We start from the raw sequence: 18,577 nt of genomic DNA, 5'->3' as shown, positions 1-18,577 counted from the left end.
TAAGTTATTACTAATTATTCTTATATGAATAGACTTTTTGTATGATTTGACTATTTCAATTAGGTTGTCTTTTTATAATTTCTTGATTTTTTGTGATATATGCTCTAAATATTTCCTCTCAGTCTGTCACTTGCCTTTTAACTTGTATCAGCCTTTTATGTGAGGGTTTTTATAGTGTCATGTTCCACAGAATGGTTGTTTTGTTCTTTAAGATTTTTGTGATTAATACTCATTTCCTCTTGCCAGAAGAATTTTAAAATCAATGTATCACATTGAAACATTTGTGGGTAAAATATGATGTGTGGGAATTGCCTAAAATAGTATTTTCAAAGTAAAAAGAAATAAATATAAAAAATTGATAAACTATTGATAATTTCAAAACTTATAGTTGCATCAGAGTTCATAATATTCTTTTTTTCATTAAGTGTTAATGTAAGAGATTGATGGATTTCTTTTTGTGAATTATTCTCGGTAGTAATCTAATTCCCATTGTCCTCATTGTTATCAGAAATCATAAAATGGCTTTCTCTGTAATGTATTTCAGCATTCCTAACTCTCATTATGCTTTGAATACCACTGTGGAATTTCTGAAAACAACACTAGCTTGGCCCTGCCCTATACTTACTGAATCAGAAATTGGAGGGTGAAGACTGAGCATGTGAAAATTTCAAAGCTATACAAGTACACTTATAATCAGCCTGGTTAAAAACTATTGCTCTAACATGTGGCCCAGAGGTCCTCAAAGCATTGCCTCAGCAGCATCAGGACAGCGTTACCCAGGAGCTTGTTAAAAATGCAAATTCTCCGTTGGCACCAAAGACCTACTAAGTCATCAGTTGTCTCTGTTTTAACAAGTTCTTCAGATGATTCTGGTGCACATGAATATTTGAGAATCACTGATAGAATTGATTGTTGACAGACAGAGAAAGAAAAAGAGTGAAGGAGGGAGGAAGGAAGAGTAGGAGAGATGGAAGGAGGAAGAGGGAGGGAGAGAGAAAAAAGAGAAAGAGGGAAGGGAGAAAAGGAGGAATGCAGGGAGCGAGGCAAAGAGGAGGAAAGGAATACATTATTAATGATATGATGATTTTATCTTCTAAATTTGCAGATTTATAACAATAAGAAGATGCAACCCACACATGGCTAAGGCTATTTTCTTTAATCACATGAATCCAGCCCAGACCTTTTAATGCATGTAAATTTGTGTAAAATAATATTTCTTTTTGGGTCACCTGTAGAGTTGAAAGTTTCTTAGAGTACTACTGGGGTAAAAAGAAGCAAAGATGAATTGAATCAGGAGGCCTAGATTTCCAATTCTGCAAATAACTTAAGTTTATAGAGTTGGGAAAGTCCTAAATTTGCTAAAGAAATTACTTTATCAGAAAAAAATGAAAGGATTGGGCTAGATAAAAATAGTCTTCATTGATGTTAGAAAGCTACAGTCATACCTTACATGACAGTAGTGAGAAAATGTACAAGTGGCAAAAAGTTACCATAAACGTACTCATCCAGAGACAATTTAGTAGAAAACATTAACAATTTAAGTAAATTTGCAATTCTAAAAAGATCACAAGAGCAGCCTGATGCACTTTTCACAATTTATTTTGTTACTAAATAAAAACCAAAAGGGCAAGTCTCAGATTTGCCTAGGATTATAACACTAAATAAGATGCTAAGAAAAGAAAATTTCCATTCATTGAAGTTGTATAACTAAACTTAAGCTGCAATTACTGTTTATTCACTCAAGGGAAAACCTTGTCAAAGACCTCTCTATTGGAGTGATGTTGTACTTGAAACTAAGGGTTTCCTCTGATATCCTCAGGCAGGGAAGAAGTGTGTCAAGCCAAAGGAGTATTATTACATGGGTCAAAAATAGAGTTTAAAAAAAACCCCCAAAACACAGGGCTCTTAGTTACATTTGAATTTTAGATAAACAACCAAAAAAAGTGGTTTAGTATAAATATGTCCCATGCAATATTGTCCCACACAACATTTGGTACACATGCCATAAATATGTATTTTTATTTTTTCTAAAATTTAAAATTTAATTGGGCATTCTGTATTTTTATTTGGTAAATCTGGCAATCCTAATTGCAGATGACAGAGAACAAGGATTATTTGAGAAACCAAAGGAAGTACTGTTCTTTAACAGAGCATTTTCTAAAGCACAGTTACGGCTTTTGGAAGATTACGTCAGATAGTAAAGGGTTTTTTATTTTTCTATTTTTGTAGTTTAATATTCATCAAAAAATATCAGATTCTCTATACGATATTTATATGTTAGAAGTTTCTTTTTAACTGTAAAAAGGTGAGTCTGATTAGAGGACAATATTAAGAACTATATAGAGGTGGTTCTATAGACAACTGACAGGGAGTGACCAGGGGAGGGTTAGGGAAAGCGGCGATAAGGGGCGGAACTCGACAAGCAGACAAAAGCCACGTCAACATAAGAACGTTTTTCTAAATTGCAATTTTTGTGGGTAAGAAAAAGAATACATTTTATTCATGTCTTTGTTATCCACACCTAAGGAAAGACCATCATGACATTTCTGAAAACATTTTATGGAATTTTAATGGTAAAAGGATGTTTTTCTTATGACTTCAAACCAGGTAAAGTCCTGTCTCCTATAATACCTGAATCCAAGCAAAGAACTACTGAAAGTGGCATAAAGCAGACAAGCAAACAAATGAAAAAACACTACAGCGATTTGCAGATACCATGCTGGCATTATGACCCAGAACAAATGATCCATCCAAAAAAGCTGACTTTGTGTCTATCAATGTATTGACTAACCATGAATGTCAGCCTCTGCCTTTCGCACTTAAAGTGAAGACTGGTTCCAGAATGCACACCAAATTATTTAGGTCCGAATTATAAAGGCTCAAAAGTGAGCCTTTGAGGCCAGCGGAGGAAGTCATCCTCCTATTTTCCCAGGGTAGAGAGGGATTGCTGCCCACACAGCCCTCTCCCCAGTTCACACCTGCCACTTGTGAGCACTCCTGAGGACCAGCTGCATAAATGTCCCTTGAAACTATTCAGGAGGCTGTGTAGGAAATTTACAAAAGTCTCAACTCAGAAATGCTCTGTCCAAAGTCTAGCTGGAGTTTAAAAATCAAGCAAAGGAGAGATCTATCTTCTTCCCGTGCTTTGTAAGTGGGGGTAGATAAATAGGGAGTGACCATAACACTTACTATAAAGCCACCATTGACCTTTGGTTCAAAGATTCCTTGTAGCAACTTTAAATGGGGATATTATTTATCACTCTTCACCACCTAATATTAAAATGATGTTGACACATGTTATTAATTAAAGATAATATACAAAGATTTTGTGGTTGAACAGACTGTATCTGACAAATAGGAAATAGTTGCTGGTTTGTTTTATTACCTCCCATTCTACATAAGTTTCAGCTGGAAATGCACCAGAATAAAAATTAAGGCTGGCTTTATTTAACTTGCCTAGAAGCTCTGTCATGGGATAATTATATTATCTCTATCTGCTGACTGTCAGTTTGGATGAAAATCTTTACTGCTTCTGAAGAAAGAAGGAAGATTTAATAAACTTCTAGTTCTTTGGGCAGGATATTATTTTAAGAAAGGAAAGTCTAGAATGAGGAATTTATTGTCAAATAAAATGTATAACACTAATATGAGATTTCATACCAGTCCAGCTGGCTGCAGATCAAATAATTCAGAAGGAAGTCGAGCCAAGTCTTTTGCTAAAAGGTCCCTTTCTTTTACGGGTGAGCAAGGACCATTACCAGCCCAGAATAGCCAGTAAGATGTGGATGGAATCAAAGGCAGGGTAGGAGCCAGAACCTTGGATTATGAATCAGGAAGTCTTAGTTCTATTCCCAGCCTAGCCTTTAATTTATGACGGCCGTCTATGTGATGCCACAACTCATTGACTAGCAGAATATTCAGGCAATGCTGTATTGGCTGAGCCAAATATCCACCCTTTGGAAGCATCTAAGTATTTTACTGAATTATTTTGGTTTTCTTCAAAATGCTTCAGATTAGGAAAACAGAGCCCGTGTGCCTCTAAGGGAGGCACCCTTTTCGCCGGTCTTCATATTTCCCAGTCTGTTAAATGTCCAGTCATTTTCACTTCCTCACCGCTCCGTGTGTGTGCTGTGCTCTGTACTGTTCAGTAAAGAGCATCTGAAGGAAGAGGAGGGTCAGATTATCTTCCCCAGATGTCAAGAAGGAAGGGTAGCACAAGCTCTTGGTCTCCCATTCAGAGACTTCCAGGAGAGAACGACCCCCTAAAAACCCTGTTTAACTCATCCCCAGATACCACTGTGATCCAAGTGACTTCACTGCCCAGGGTCTAAATGGCTGATGGGAGTAAATAAGGAGCATCTTTCAGATTTCCCAATGAACACCAAGTGGCTTGGCCATGTGAAGTTTTTGACAACAAATAAAAATTGAATAGATTTTCCTCTCCTAATTTGCCTAACTATCCACTGACTTGTGTCTGATAGAGATACAACTGGAAACTTCTCCACAGCAGCTACCTACAGGGTCCAGCAGAAGTAAGGCCTTCTAGGGTGTGGTTGGTAAGGTAATAACATGGATGTGATGATTTATAGTTTTAATTTGAATATGTCATCTAAAATGTCATATAGTGTACTTGAGTGCGATAGTATGTTACAGAATTACATGCTTCTGATTTTGTAATAAGAGATTTTTATAATAAAAAAGGGGGCATTATTTGTCCTGGACCCTGTGTATTATTTATACATTGGCTAGAGCTACTTATAGTCTTGAGACAACAGGATGTTTCTGTTCTTAGCAGAACATAGTGGGGAAAAGTGGGAAAAGGAGACGTATATCACACCATGGACTCAAGGTCAGCTAATAGTCAACTAAATACTGTTTCTTCATTTAAAAAAAGCAGATTGTGGCTATCCCAATAAGAATAGCCTGTTCATGTTCTAAACAAGAACTTAAGTCTTAGACTGCATTAAAGAGTGTATATAGAACATGGGGAAGTACTTGCTGACTCTGCCTTCATCAGAGAACATGTAGCGCAATACATTTAATTCTGGGCACCAACCATTACTTGGGTCACTGACAGAATTATGTCATGTCCATAGAAGAGTTAAGAAAACTAATGAGGACTTGGAAACATATCATAGGTGAAATAATTACAGGAACTGAAGATGATTCACCTAGAAAAGGAAAAAATGGGCCTAACATAGTTCTTCAAATATTTGCAAGGCAATTTCATGGCACAGACACTACTTACGCTATCTTGTTCTAGAAAGAGGACCTGGGGAGCTAAGGGAAGTCTAAAAATTATAACTGTACAAATATGAAATGGGTTGCTTCCTAGAGGATGATATATAGCACATAGTAGATGGTCAATAACACGTCTTGGATAATTGTTAAATAAAAGTGTAAAGAACTGGTCTAGATGTTTCAAGGGTTTTTTTGCAGTTAATCGTGGTCATTGGTGTTCTGAAACATGGTTTTTGGAAAGAATGGGAACAGGGTTGCATAAGCTGAAGAGAGAACACATGATGCCTAAATGTCTATTAAATTAAAAATTGTATCCCCAGAAATAAAGCAAAAAGGGAGTGCTGGAAAAAGACCAGGACAGGGTGTGGGGACAGCTAGGCTCTAGTCTAATCAACGTGTCAGTGGAGGAGTGATCTGAACACTCTGGAGTCTACTTCTTAGCCTGCAAGTCAGGACACTGGAACTGATAATCACTGTCCTGGACTTCGAGATCTCTAACGTCTTAAGTGTTGAATAAAGTATCCAAGTGACATAATGAGTAACTTAAATAAATGTGTTTGACTTGCATGAGTAAAAATACAAATACAAGGATAAGTTTATTATAATGAATTGTAAGAAATTCTACAAACATAAATAATGGATAGCAAGAAAGGCAGGTAAAGGAGGCAACACTAGAAGAAAAGAGAATCCTCCAGAAGAACACTAAATTAAAATTTACAATTTATACTGAACTCTACCTGGACAACAAGAAAAAAAGTTAAGGGAGGTAAATGTGTTAAATAAATAAAATACATTAATTTAATATGTTGCATGCATCTCTTCCAACTCTGCTTTCAATAATGTCCAGTTAATAGCTTAAAATTGGCCGTGGGAGTATTGACACCACAGAATTCAGCACATGCTACAAACCAGGACTTGATTTTTATTTGGAGATCCAGTTGTTAAACATTTACCAACACATCACCACCCACCTACTCCAAACTTCTACTAAATATATTCCCAAAACAATTTCTTCTTTTCACTTTGATCTCAAAATATGTAGAGCCTTGTTATGAAACCATCTGTTATTTCTTTATTATTCTATAATGTGGGTCCAATTCAGATTTCAGCATAAAATGGCCTATGGTTAGAACTGGAAGTATAATTTGAGGGTAAATTGAACTACTTAAAGTGTATTAGTCATGTGGCATGGCTAGATATAAAATATGAGGTTCTAAAAAATGTTCAATTGTCAATATGCGTTGAGAATTCTAAAGGTATAAAAAAATAGTAAATCCTGCCAGTGTCCCATTGCACAAAGAATAAATTTGATCTCTTTGTAGTAACCTTCACAACAGAATCTAATTTGACGACAATTTATATTTCAGGTCTCTTGGCTTTTCTAACCTTTTTTCTGATCTTCTTATTCACCAAAGTCATTCCCCATCTCAACATTTTTATATCACTCTTTACTTCCAGGGACCACTGTTTGGTGAGTTCTCTTCCCTCTGTCTCTTCCTTCTCTCTCTCTCTCCCTCCTCCCCTCTGTTCCCCCCGTTTCCGTCTTCATCTCCATGTCTTTCTCTCCTCTGCATCATTCTTCTCTCACTTCCTCAGAAAACTCACTCCGCCCACCTATACAAAATGGGACGCCCCTCCCACAATTACTGTGTATCTCATTACCCTTTCCATTTTCTTCACACATTTGTCCTGCTTACGAGTGTGAACTTCCATTGTCCATCTTTCATGGTTGACTATAATATTCAGGAAAGCAGCAATTTTATGTTTGTTATTCACTGATGAATATTGTGTCCCTTTAAGAGTCGTTGGACCAGAACAGCTGTGACTGCAGGAGAGAAGGAAGGAAAGATAGGAGGGAAGAGAATTTAGCATCTTGGCCTTGATTTTAGGGGGTTAAGGTACTGAAATAATGAGACATTCATTAACAGGCAGCTTCACTTCTTAAGAAGCTGGTTCCTCTTCATGGAATATAATGACAGCATGGAATGAAAGCTTCACTGTAGAAGTTAACATAGCCAAAATCTGCAAATACACATCTCTGTTTTCAAGCATAAGTATTTATTGGATTTTAGCCAGGGACACATGAAGAGTTAGAACTTTTCAAACTATTAGCACTTGGACTTTAAAAACAAAGACAATGATATTTATCTCTGAGCTATAGTCAACTCTCTTTTGTGAAGTTTTCTAGATGTATATGTAACATATAACACTGGGCTGTGTACTTGATTCTTTAAGGCTGAATGTAATAAGTGGTGACTAAGGAGAAGCATCGTGAAGGAAAAGGAGAAGCAATTGGCTTATTTCTCTTCAGAAATGTCGTAGACCAAAGCTGTTTCATTTTATTCCTTTTGGCAGATCGTTTGAACTAATTTGATCTTCAGCCCATAGATTTGAAAGTGTTTTTAAGGCATGATCTCAGCACCCAGTTAATTCAAAGACAAATTGTTTCTGAGACTACTGCTTCAGGATACGCTGCTTTATTTAACATTAATTTAGGGGGAAATATTGAAATATATTCTCTAAGGCTTTGGGGTGTTATTGCACTGGCTCCTATCGATTTTATTATTATTGTTTCTGAAAATGTATTGCATGTGCAGTGTATAACTTGACTGTATGTCTGCCAACTAGAAAAATGTAACATTTGTGCTTAAGGATATTATAACTGAGAAACAAAAGACAATCATACCAAAACATATGTATATGTAGAGATGCAAAGAACATTACCTTGCCAAACACAGCTTAGGTATAAAAGAGAAGGAAATTACAAGCAAATACATTGGAGGAATAATTAGTGGGAATTGGAGTCTTCTATTCAGTCAGATTTTTTTCCATTTTCTGGATTATTGAGAAGAAAAATAAACTGAATAATCTCTGATATTTCTGAGACTATTTTAAGACATAAGCAGAATTTTACTATAACTCATGCTCTTTTGAATATAACAAGTTTTGTAGCATTGAGAAATAGGACATACAGTAAAGTTAAATTCTGTTTGCATGTATCCTGGACCCTCTTAAGCACAGTAAAGTCTTATCATGACAAAAGTTCTATAGTTCTCTGTCTGAGCCTCAGTACATGTTTTAGAAAGAGGGGCAATGGAAAGAATTTGAAGTACTAATCACAGCATAGTATTCTAAAGGAGTTAATACAGCCCCGCAAATTCCTAATTTATTCTTAAAATTAATGTCTTCATGAAAAAGCACTAGCTCTTTTATTTTGACATCAGTCTGTTAAACCAAGCAAAAGTTTAACTTACCCAAATAATGTATTAATATTAGCTTAATTAATTATTATTTTACCAACTTAATCTAATAGATCAATTAATTAGCCCCTGAAAACTAATGCTTTGTAATATTAAGAATCTGCTCTAGTAGTTTGAAGTATAGAGACTCCTACAGAATTACATTAATCCATGAAATTACTCTAGTCTGTATTTATTCTTGGTTTCTCCCAATGGTAGCTTGGAAATATAGGAAGATTAAAAGAAAAAATGTCAAAAACAAAATAAAAGATCTGATTCAGACAATCACCTCATTCATTTCACTACTAATACCATCACCTAAGCAAAGACCCCAAACTGTTCCTTATATTCACACTCTTTAGGCTTCTTTTGTCATATATTTTCCCTTTGAGGTTACTTCTGGTGGCCCTTTTGCAGCTGATTTCACCTCAATAAATGTTTCAGACAGATGAGAAGATGGTAACATGAGACCCAAATGATGATTTCTCTCAAAAGGACTCTCCCTGAGTCCATTACACCCTTCAATAGAGTCTTCCTGTGCTTTCCATGATCTTATTTTTTTCACCCGATACTCTGCCCAACCCTGATACCTTATGCAGCACACAAGGAATCTGGAAGATTTCTAATACTGATTGACTTGTTTTGAACACACAAGAATAGTAAACAGTCATGCCCAAATAACTCTACATGGTCAAAGAGAACCTTTAGCTATTTCCCTAAATATATGTCTATATTATAGAGAATTCAGGATAAGTAACCAACATAATTTACAAATACACACATACACACACACACACACAATTGAGTCCTTTTACAAAAGTTTGTAAAAGAAAAAGAGGTTGCAAAGAAATATTAACAGTAGCATAGCTTCCCATTGTTTTACTATACTCAGAAGTATTCTTCCAAAAATATTCTCTTATATGTACCCTTAAATGTCTAACCACAAATAATTGAATTATTAGTATATTATAATTAATTTGTACTATGAAAAGAGTAATATATAACTTTTCCCAAGAATAAGTAATTCGAAAGTCATAAATATGTATTAGTGCTCATTGATGTTATACTTCCTTTTCATTGTACTTTGCACCAGAAGACATGTATTTACTATTCATGTAAAATGCTTCCCTGGCACTCAGTTACTATCTCCGCAATGAAGAGGCCATTGATGATCCAGAACAAAACTTTCCTTTCCCCTTAAGTAGAAGACTGCCTATTATTCAGTGTCCATTTTGTCTTATTGAAGAACAGGGCTCTTCTTATTCTTTCTGAGAAATGGCCTTTCAGATTCAGTAACACATGTTCTGTTCCTCAGGAAATAAAAGAAGATCGAGATAGGGCGCGGCTGGACTCAATGGTGCTGCTAATTATGAAGCTGGACCAACTTGATCAGGACATTGAGAATGCTCTCAGCGCCAGCTCCTCTCCATCCAGCACACCAACCAACCTGCGACGGCACGTTCCTGTGAGTCTTCTACTTTCCTCTTCTTTTCCCACGAGCATATTGTCTCTTTACTTCATATGGTCCCTCATGTACATGAAACATCTTTGATGGTAGCATCTACCCACATGTGGCCATAAAAGTGTTTCATAAAACCTACTCAAATACTTCTATGTTTCATGCAGAGTCTATTAGAGAAGTATGCAATTCAAAAGAAAATGTCTATTATTATTAATTAGACCGAAAGAGAGTCACCCAGGAAAATTATGCTCTTGGTAATCAAATCCTCTTCATTATGATTGTTTCCTAATTATCAGTATTTAACGATATGCTATGAACATCATTAGCAATGCTATCTATCTTACATAGTATTTTATTTCCAGTATCTGCAAATTTGCATTGCATATAGAAGGTGATTAATAAATATTTGCTGCATGGATGGATGGATGGGTGGATGGATGGACACATACTACAAGAAAGAATTTAAATTAACTTGAAAACACTCTTCAGTTAACTCAGTGGAAAAGACAAGTGTAAGAATTTTATTCTATGCATTCATTTTATGTAAGAACCATCACTCCTCAGAGATTCTGACACTCATAATTTGAATGACACAGATTCCAGACTGACTGTACACTTTACATATTTATTATTAGCTCTACATTAAATGCCTTGGTTTTTACAGATCTAACAAATGTGATGGTAGAATTTATAAATAAGCCACACTTTTTTTTTCAATTTATCTTTTACTTTCATTAGCAGTAATAAACACATTAAGTCAAGAAATTGTATTTACCTAAGACCAAAAGGACAGAAAATCATGTACATAAATTTGAACATCTATGAAAATAGAACTATTCTGTATCAAGCCTCTTACTCAGTATAGTTCTACCATTGATTCTGCAGTTATTTGAGACTTATTCTGATTGTGAGACAGAATATTTCAAAATAAGTAGACAAACTAAAATAATAACTAACTTTAGTGCATCATAGGTATTATTCCAAGCTCTTCACATATGTCAACACATTTATTCCTCACAACATGTTTCAGGTGAGTGAAAAGCATAGGAAAGTTAGTAATTATACGGGCCACAGATGGGATACAGACCCAGCCAGTCTTGATCCAGAGCCATGTCATGTAACCACTACACCATACTGGTTTCTGTAGCTGACTATAATGGAAATGTCACAGCTTGAACAAAAAAAAATGATTAGAAGTGAATATGAAATTAAATACTTCAAACTAGAAAGCCAGTAGAAATTTTTGTTCTTCCTGTAACCTCCCAGATCATTTTTTCTTATCCTTCAGGATTAATCTCAAATGTTTTCTTTAGGGTAAAATCTTCCCTAAATGTCCACTTTTTTCCCAGACAGAATCAACCAGTCCTTCCCCGTTGCTGCCTCAATGTTTGCACATATTTTTAGTAGGACAGGCATCCAAATGGAGGAAATGCAATCAAAGCCATCTGAAGACCAACAAGAAGGGATGTTTAATCTTGTTTCCATATGAGGAGTGTACAGACATGTCATACTCATTTTCATCAACATTTTTAAAACCAGAAGTAACCATATTTTTCAACAGGAGTTCTCCTTAGTACTTTTTTGCTATCGATGTGGGCATAGAACACATTTTCTCTTTTAAAATTGTCTGGTATGATTTTTTCATCGCTCTCCTATCACTTTGACCTTTCCCCCTTTTCCCTCTACATTGAACTTTCCTCAAGCCCCAAGTATTTAGGAGAAAAACCACAGCCCAGGTTTCTGCTATATACAACTCCATATTGTTCTCTTCATGTCCGAGATCAAGATAGCCTGTACCTGTTAGACACACTTCTCTGTTGAATGATAAAGACAACAAAAGGTGAGGAGCAAATGTTCGTGATGGTTTTTGAAATTTGACTGTATCTACATCTTCTGTCTCCATTTAAGATATAAACTAAATTTTATATTATATGCATTAGCTGATGGAATATCACTACCATTGTCAAATAATGGTTCATTCTATAAATAAATATCTATTTCAAGTTTTCAGTTCAACAGATAGGCAAAATAATGCATTAGGAACGTTGAAGTCTGCAGGTCTGGGTCCAAATGGCAACTCTACAACTGACTATCTGAGAACACAGGAAAATTATTAATTTCTCACATTCACGATTTTGTGAAAAAAAGATATTATTTCCTACATAATGGCTTCTTGGGAGGAGTAAGTGAAAGAACGTTCATAAGATGTGTTGCAAAGATTTGGCAGGAAGTACAAGTTGGTGTTTGTTAACTCCCTTTCCTTCTTCCATGTTCTCATTCATACCAGACACTGGGCTAAATTGAAGAAAACCTCTCCTCAGCCCTCAAAACCTCTTTTTGGTCTCTATGTTTATTTTGGGTCATCCTTTGTTCTTTATTGATGTTCCTTGGTATTTAAAGCTAATTTTAAAACTCTCTCATCATCAAAATATTTTCCGCGGGTGCTTTCCGTTACTTTTGATAATTGTGCCATGGAATAATGGGATTATAACAGAATGATTATGACCTTGATCATCCACCAAGAAGCACTGTCCCAGATTCAGAGAAACTCCCTCTGCCGCATTCTCATATTGCACTGTGACTTTACAGCTTAGGAGGGAGAACAAGAACAAGACACACAATGAAGCAACGACCTCAGTTTGAGATTACTTATGAGAAAATGCTGCATGGAGCAAGTTCTACTTATAAGATATTTAAAGCACAATGTAGGCTGGAGCCTTTAGGAATGTCTTTAAGATGAAATATATATATATTAACTTTATATATTTATATATATATGTATGTAATATATATATAAAGTAAAGACTTTAAGGAGGCTGTATTGACAGAGCCTAACAAGTTGGGGTCAAATAGACCTGATTTTTAGTGCCAGCTCTGCCACATAATATGAACTTGGTCAATTGAATCACCTCAAGCCTTGCCTTATCATCTATCGAAGGATAATGATACATTGCCTTCTACATAGAGTTGGTGAAAATAGAAGCAGGGAATAGCTGCGAAGTGTTATCTTTAAAAAGTAAAAACACATAAATGGTTGATTTTTAAAGTATTTATTATTTTACCTCAGAATTATTGTATTGTCAGAAACATACAAGGTTACCCTGTTATTTATAATCAAATCATAAACAAGAAGGAAAAATTAATGCAAAAGATTTCTGATGTACCTAAAGGTCAAATGTAAATAGCTTATAAATTACCTGCTAAATGTAACTATACATTTTATGTTAATAAATTCCCTGCTATTTCTGACTGTTCACTTAACATTCGTTCCATCTGAAATTTTAATGACTCATATTTCTCGTATGGTAAACTGTTGTCCATCTTTTCCACACAAAAAGGGACTATATGGCCACTTATCTGAAATCACTCAGGGGATGAGAAATATGATTAGGATTATGTGTTTTTAAACTCACACACACATTCTTAAAGATTGTATATTCCATTCTTATATTCATTATCATTGTATATGTCATTTGCATCCTTTTTAATTTTTATCCTACTTTTTTCTTTACTTTTTTACAGTTTTGAGGTATAATCGACATATAACATGGTGTATACTTAAGGTGTACAACATGGTGATTTGATACACTTAATATATTGCGAAATCATTACCACATTAAAATTAGTTAACACAGCCATCACCTCATAGAATTACAATTGTGTGTGTTGAGAACATTTAAAATCTACTCTCTTAGCAACTTTCAAGTATACAATACAGTACTAGTTAACTATAGTGCTAAATATTAGATCCTCAGGACTTACACGTCTTATAACCAGAAATTCGTACCCTCTGACCAACACCTCCCCATCACCCCTGCCAGCCCTTGGCAACCACATTCCACTTTGTCCTATGAGTTTGGCTTTTTTTTTTTTAAGATTCCACTTTTGAGATTGCACAGTATTTGTGTTTCTGTCTGACTTATTTCACTTGGCGTAATGTTTTCAAGTTCCATCATATTCCCAGAAGAGACAAGATTATCTTCTTTTCTATAACTAAGGTTTTATTGTACATGTATGCATATGCTTATAATATTCCATTGCATTATGTGTACCTATATATGAGTGTATATATATGTGTGTGTGTGTGTGTGTGTGTATATGAATATATATATGGCACATCTTCTTTATCCATTCATATGTCAGTGGACACTGAAGTTGTTTCCGTGTCTTGGCTACTATGAATAATACTGCAGTGAGCACAGGGATGTAAATGTCTCTTCAAGGTAATGACTTCACTTTCTTTGGATAAATACACAAAAGTGGAATTGCTGAATCATATCATCATTCCATTTTTAACTTTTTGAGGAACCTCCGGGCTGTTCTCCACAGTGGCTGGACCAATTTACATTCCCACCAACAGTACACAAGTTTCCCTTTTCTCCATGTCCTCACCAACGCTCGTTATTGCTGTCTTTTTTATAATCGTCACTCTTAACAGGTATGAGGTGATTATCTCATGGTGGCTTGATTTTTGCAGTTTCCTGATAATTAGTGGTGTTGCACATCTTTTTATGTACCTATTAGCCATTTGTACGTCTTTTTTTGGAAAAAAAGGCCTACTTAGGTATTCTGCCCTTTTTTTCCTTTTTTTTTTTTTTTTTGCTATGGAATTGTATGAGTTTCTTATGTATTTTGGATATTAACCCCTTATTTGATATATGGCTGCAAGTTTTTTTCCAGTTCTTTAGGTTGTTTCTAATTCTTGTGATTGTGTATTTTGCTGTGCAGAATCTTTAGTTTGGTGATGTCTCATTTATTTTTGCTTTTATTGCTTGTGCTTTTGGTGTTTTATTCAAATAATTATTGCCAAGACCAATGTTAAGGAGTTTTTCTGCCTTGTTTTTTCTAGGAGTTTTATTGTTTCAGATCCTACATTTAGTCTTTAATTCATTTCAAGTTAATCTTTGTGAGTGGTGTAAGAAGGGATCTAAATTTATTCATTTACATGTGACTGACTATCCAAATTTCTCAAAAGCATTTATTTAAATGACTATTTTTTTTATCATTGAGTATTCTTGATTCCCTTGTTAAATATTTGTTGACCATATATGCAAGTATTTATTTATGGACTCTCTAGTCTTCTATTCCACTGGTCTGTGTGACTGTTTTTATGCCAGTACCATACTCTTGATCACTATAATTTTGTAATATAGCTTGAAATCAGAAAGTACAATGCTACCAGCTTTATTATTTCTCAAACTTGCTTTGGCCACTTAAGGTCTTTTCTGGTTGCAAACAAATTTTGGGATTGTTTTTCCTATTTCTATGAAAAATATTTTTGGAACTTGGAGAGATTGCACTGAATCTGTAGATCACTTTGTGTAGTGTGAACATTTTCACCATTTTTATTCTTTAAATAAGAGATTATGGGACATCTTTTCATTTATTTATGCTTTCAATATCTTTCATCAGTGTCTTTATAGTGTCGGTGTACTGATCTTTCACCTCCCGGGTTAAATATTACTGTTTATTAGTCTAGTGATTCTTTCATAAAACAATATTTAATGAGTATGTTCTAGATGCGGGCACTGTTCTAAGATCTGGGAAATGTGTCAGTAAGCAAGACATATAAACTCCCTGCTTTTGTGATAAGTAGATTCCATCAGAGGAAGACAGAAAAAGATTAGAAAAAGAGATAGTGGATAGGTAGACAGGTAGGTACATAGATTTAGATAGATGATAGAGACAGATTAGATAGATGATAGATAGATAGATAGATAGATACAAACAAATAGAAAATGGATGGATATATTGATATGTGGTAGATAAGCAAAGTGATAGGATTGTAAAAGAGGGAATGACATGCTGTAAAATTGTAAGGGAGGAATACTTTAGCTTGAAATGACAAAGGATGCTTCTCTGAGTTAGTGATATTTCAATTGAGATCTGAATGACAAGAAAGAGCCAGTAAAGGGAAATACTGGGGAAGGGGACAAGAAAGGATACAGTCCCTGCCATGGAAACCAGCTTGTGTACAAGAAGGACTAAGAGACAGTGAGCATGGCTAGAGCATTCTAAGAACCAAGAAAATGGTAGAGCATAAAGCCAGTGAATGAGGATGCAGGGTAGATAATATTTGACCATCCTGGGCCATGCAAAGTTGAGATATAGAAAGAGTAGACATAAAGATATTTAACTCACCTTTTTCTCAGGTCAAAATTTTGAGTGATAAGTGCCTTTATTTTCATCCTTTGCCATGCTCCTGACCCCTCTGTTTCCTCTGTGTTTCCAGGCCACTGTATACACACAGAGAGCCTGTGATAAATTGAAAACACGGCCTTTGGAGAGATTAAGGAGTGATTGCATCCACTCAACAAGTGTCTTAGCCACATACTGTGTACTAGTTACTAATAACAATATTTATAGTAATGACTAACATTTAATGAAAATTGTGTCCATTACATACACTTTGCATGTTTCTTGCTCAGTCCTCATGAAATTCTCTGAGTGCATACTATTAATATATCGATTTTCAAATGAGGGGATTGAATTGCACGTGACAAAGTATAATTTGTGCCCTCCAATATCTTCTAGTTCATTAGATAGATATTTGATATAATTGATATGTGGTAGATAAGTAAAGTGATAGGTGACTAAATGAACTAAGTGACTCTAGTCCATTGTGGTAGGTGTCATGATGGAGGTTGGATGGAAACATAGAAAAAGAGTGAGGTGAGAAAAAATGAACACTGTCTTTACATTTGACATTACAATGGCCCTACTGCAAGAGGGATATTGAGAGTTACTCAAGGTCACATAGTGAGTAAGAGTATCTGTGGGCTGCTACCTCCTGATCACTACAGTACCCTAACTAGCTCTCGCTGCGGCCCCTTCCAATAATCCACAATCAACTGTTAAATTACCAGAGTTGTATATTACCTCTTTCTCCAATATTTGCCTTCAAAAGTCAGACCCTTTGAAGAGTAAAATTGTAATTACAAAATTATGCATAATTATGGGGGACATGTCAGTGTCCGTTGTCAGCAACTCTGTAGTGTGCCTGTGCATGCCAGGAGAAGGAAAACGTGGAAGGCACTGGTAGTGGGGAGAAAGACATGGGGAGAGAAGGCGCACGCCCCTCATATCAGTGCATTTTTAACAGGATCTGGAATCGGGATCCGAGAGTGGAACAGAGACCATTTCAGTAAATCAGACATCAACACATTTGTCTTCTAACACCGAGTCCACTGACCTACCGTCTTCCACCCCAGTGGCCAATTCTGGAACCAAACCCAAGTCTACGGTAAGTCATAAGTGATAGCAGTCAGTTTCAACATCAAGTGTTGATGATCTATCATAAGGTAAGAATTGGTATTTCTTCCATTCAGTATAGAAGAAATACTCTTGGAGTTTTAGTTGCAGTGACTTGATAATATTTAAGTACAACCCAACACGTGCTGTTTATTTTATAAACGATAACACAAGTGCTTCACTGGTACTTCATGATTCTAGAGTTATGCCAGATATGGTATTACATGTTGTTGCTAGACACTCAGAACCTTAAAGAACTAAGAATGTAAAATCTGAAGATGGCTCTCCCTGCATTACTTTCTTGACCATACTACTTATCAGTTGGAAAATTGCCTCTCTAAGTTTAGATAGAGAGATATAAAATCACACACATCATAAATTTTATGTAGGTATTAAATGACCTAGCTCATGTAAAGTGCTTAGTGAAATTCTTGGCGCAGAATAAATACTGAATAAATGTAAGCTACTATCATTATCATTATGATGCTTCATTGACTTTAAAATGCTACCAAAACAAATGAAAAGGAGAATTACCACATGCAATATTATAACATGGTGAACTGTGAATAAAAGACATTTTCCTTTAAGTAAAAACTTGAGCTGCAACAGAAAAGCAGTATTTGACTCTAAAAGGTAACATTTATGGAGGAAGTAATTACTACTTCAAATATCTAAAGTCCCTGCAGCTCCAAAATAACCTTTCCTAGTTTAGTGAAAATCATAGTGTCGTATTATTTTTTTAAATGCCCATGTTAGCTTAACACAGAGAAAAAAGTTTGGATTCCTTGTTTGCCTGCCTTTAAAATAAAAAGCAAGTCTGAAATAAGACTGAAAAGAAAATACTGTATTCTGAATTTAAAATATAATAGATATATTCATTTTCAAGAATATCAAAATAATTTTGATGGAATAAATATTTATCAAACACCTACTATGTGCCATGCACTATGTGAGATGATAAAGACTCAGAATAAAACATACTGTCTGTCTTTAAGCAGCTCACAGTCTAACAAAGGGAGGTACATATATAAACAGTGAAATGCAATACATATTACAGCACTGTATATATTGAAAATAAAGGAAACCAATGACATACTACACAATACTATTTGGGGGTACACTGGAAAAATAAGGCCAAAAATATCATGTGCAAACAAGCTGACTTCAATGAAATGGTCCTCTTATTTTTCATAATGGATACAGAAGGTTGAAATGCAAAGTTTTAATATGAAACTTGGTGATCTCATTTTACCTCTTTCTTATTAATGCAAAAGATAAAAGCCACCCAACAGTTTTAACTTGAAGGTTTAAGAAATATTGGAGCATTGACTTTTTGAACACTGGGGACAAATATGGGACTGACATGTAAAAAGGAAATCAAAAA

At 35.2% G+C, this 18,577-nt stretch overlaps 1 protein-coding gene across 2 annotated transcripts in view; it reads left to right on the top strand.

Annotated features, from left to right (window-relative positions):
• LOC129064854 (rho GTPase-activating protein 7-like) overlaps positions 1–17,234 on the top strand; it is an 88,046-nt gene extending 70,812 nt beyond the window's left edge. For both annotated transcript variants that reach the window (XM_054566099.1, XM_054566100.1), the window contains exons 3-4: positions 9,796–9,945; positions 17,045–17,234. In XM_054566099.1, coding sequence (XP_054422074.1) covers positions 9,796–9,945; positions 17,045–17,200 — 306 coding nt within the window. In that variant the 3' untranslated portion in view covers positions 17,201–17,234. The remainder of the gene's footprint in view (positions 1–9,795; positions 9,946–17,044) is intronic.
• The last annotated feature ends 1,343 nt before the right edge of the window (positions 17,235–18,577 follow it).

The sequence above is a fragment of the Pteronotus mesoamericanus genome, unplaced genomic scaffold (genome assembly GCF_021234165.1).
Source record: "Pteronotus mesoamericanus isolate MK-2021 breed Mesoamerican mustached bat unplaced genomic scaffold, CSHL_Meso_final contig_169, whole genome shotgun sequence".
Lineage (NCBI taxonomy): Eukaryota > Metazoa > Chordata > Mammalia > Chiroptera > Mormoopidae > Pteronotus > Pteronotus mesoamericanus.
This window is presented reverse-complemented; position numbering and strand designations above follow the sequence as displayed.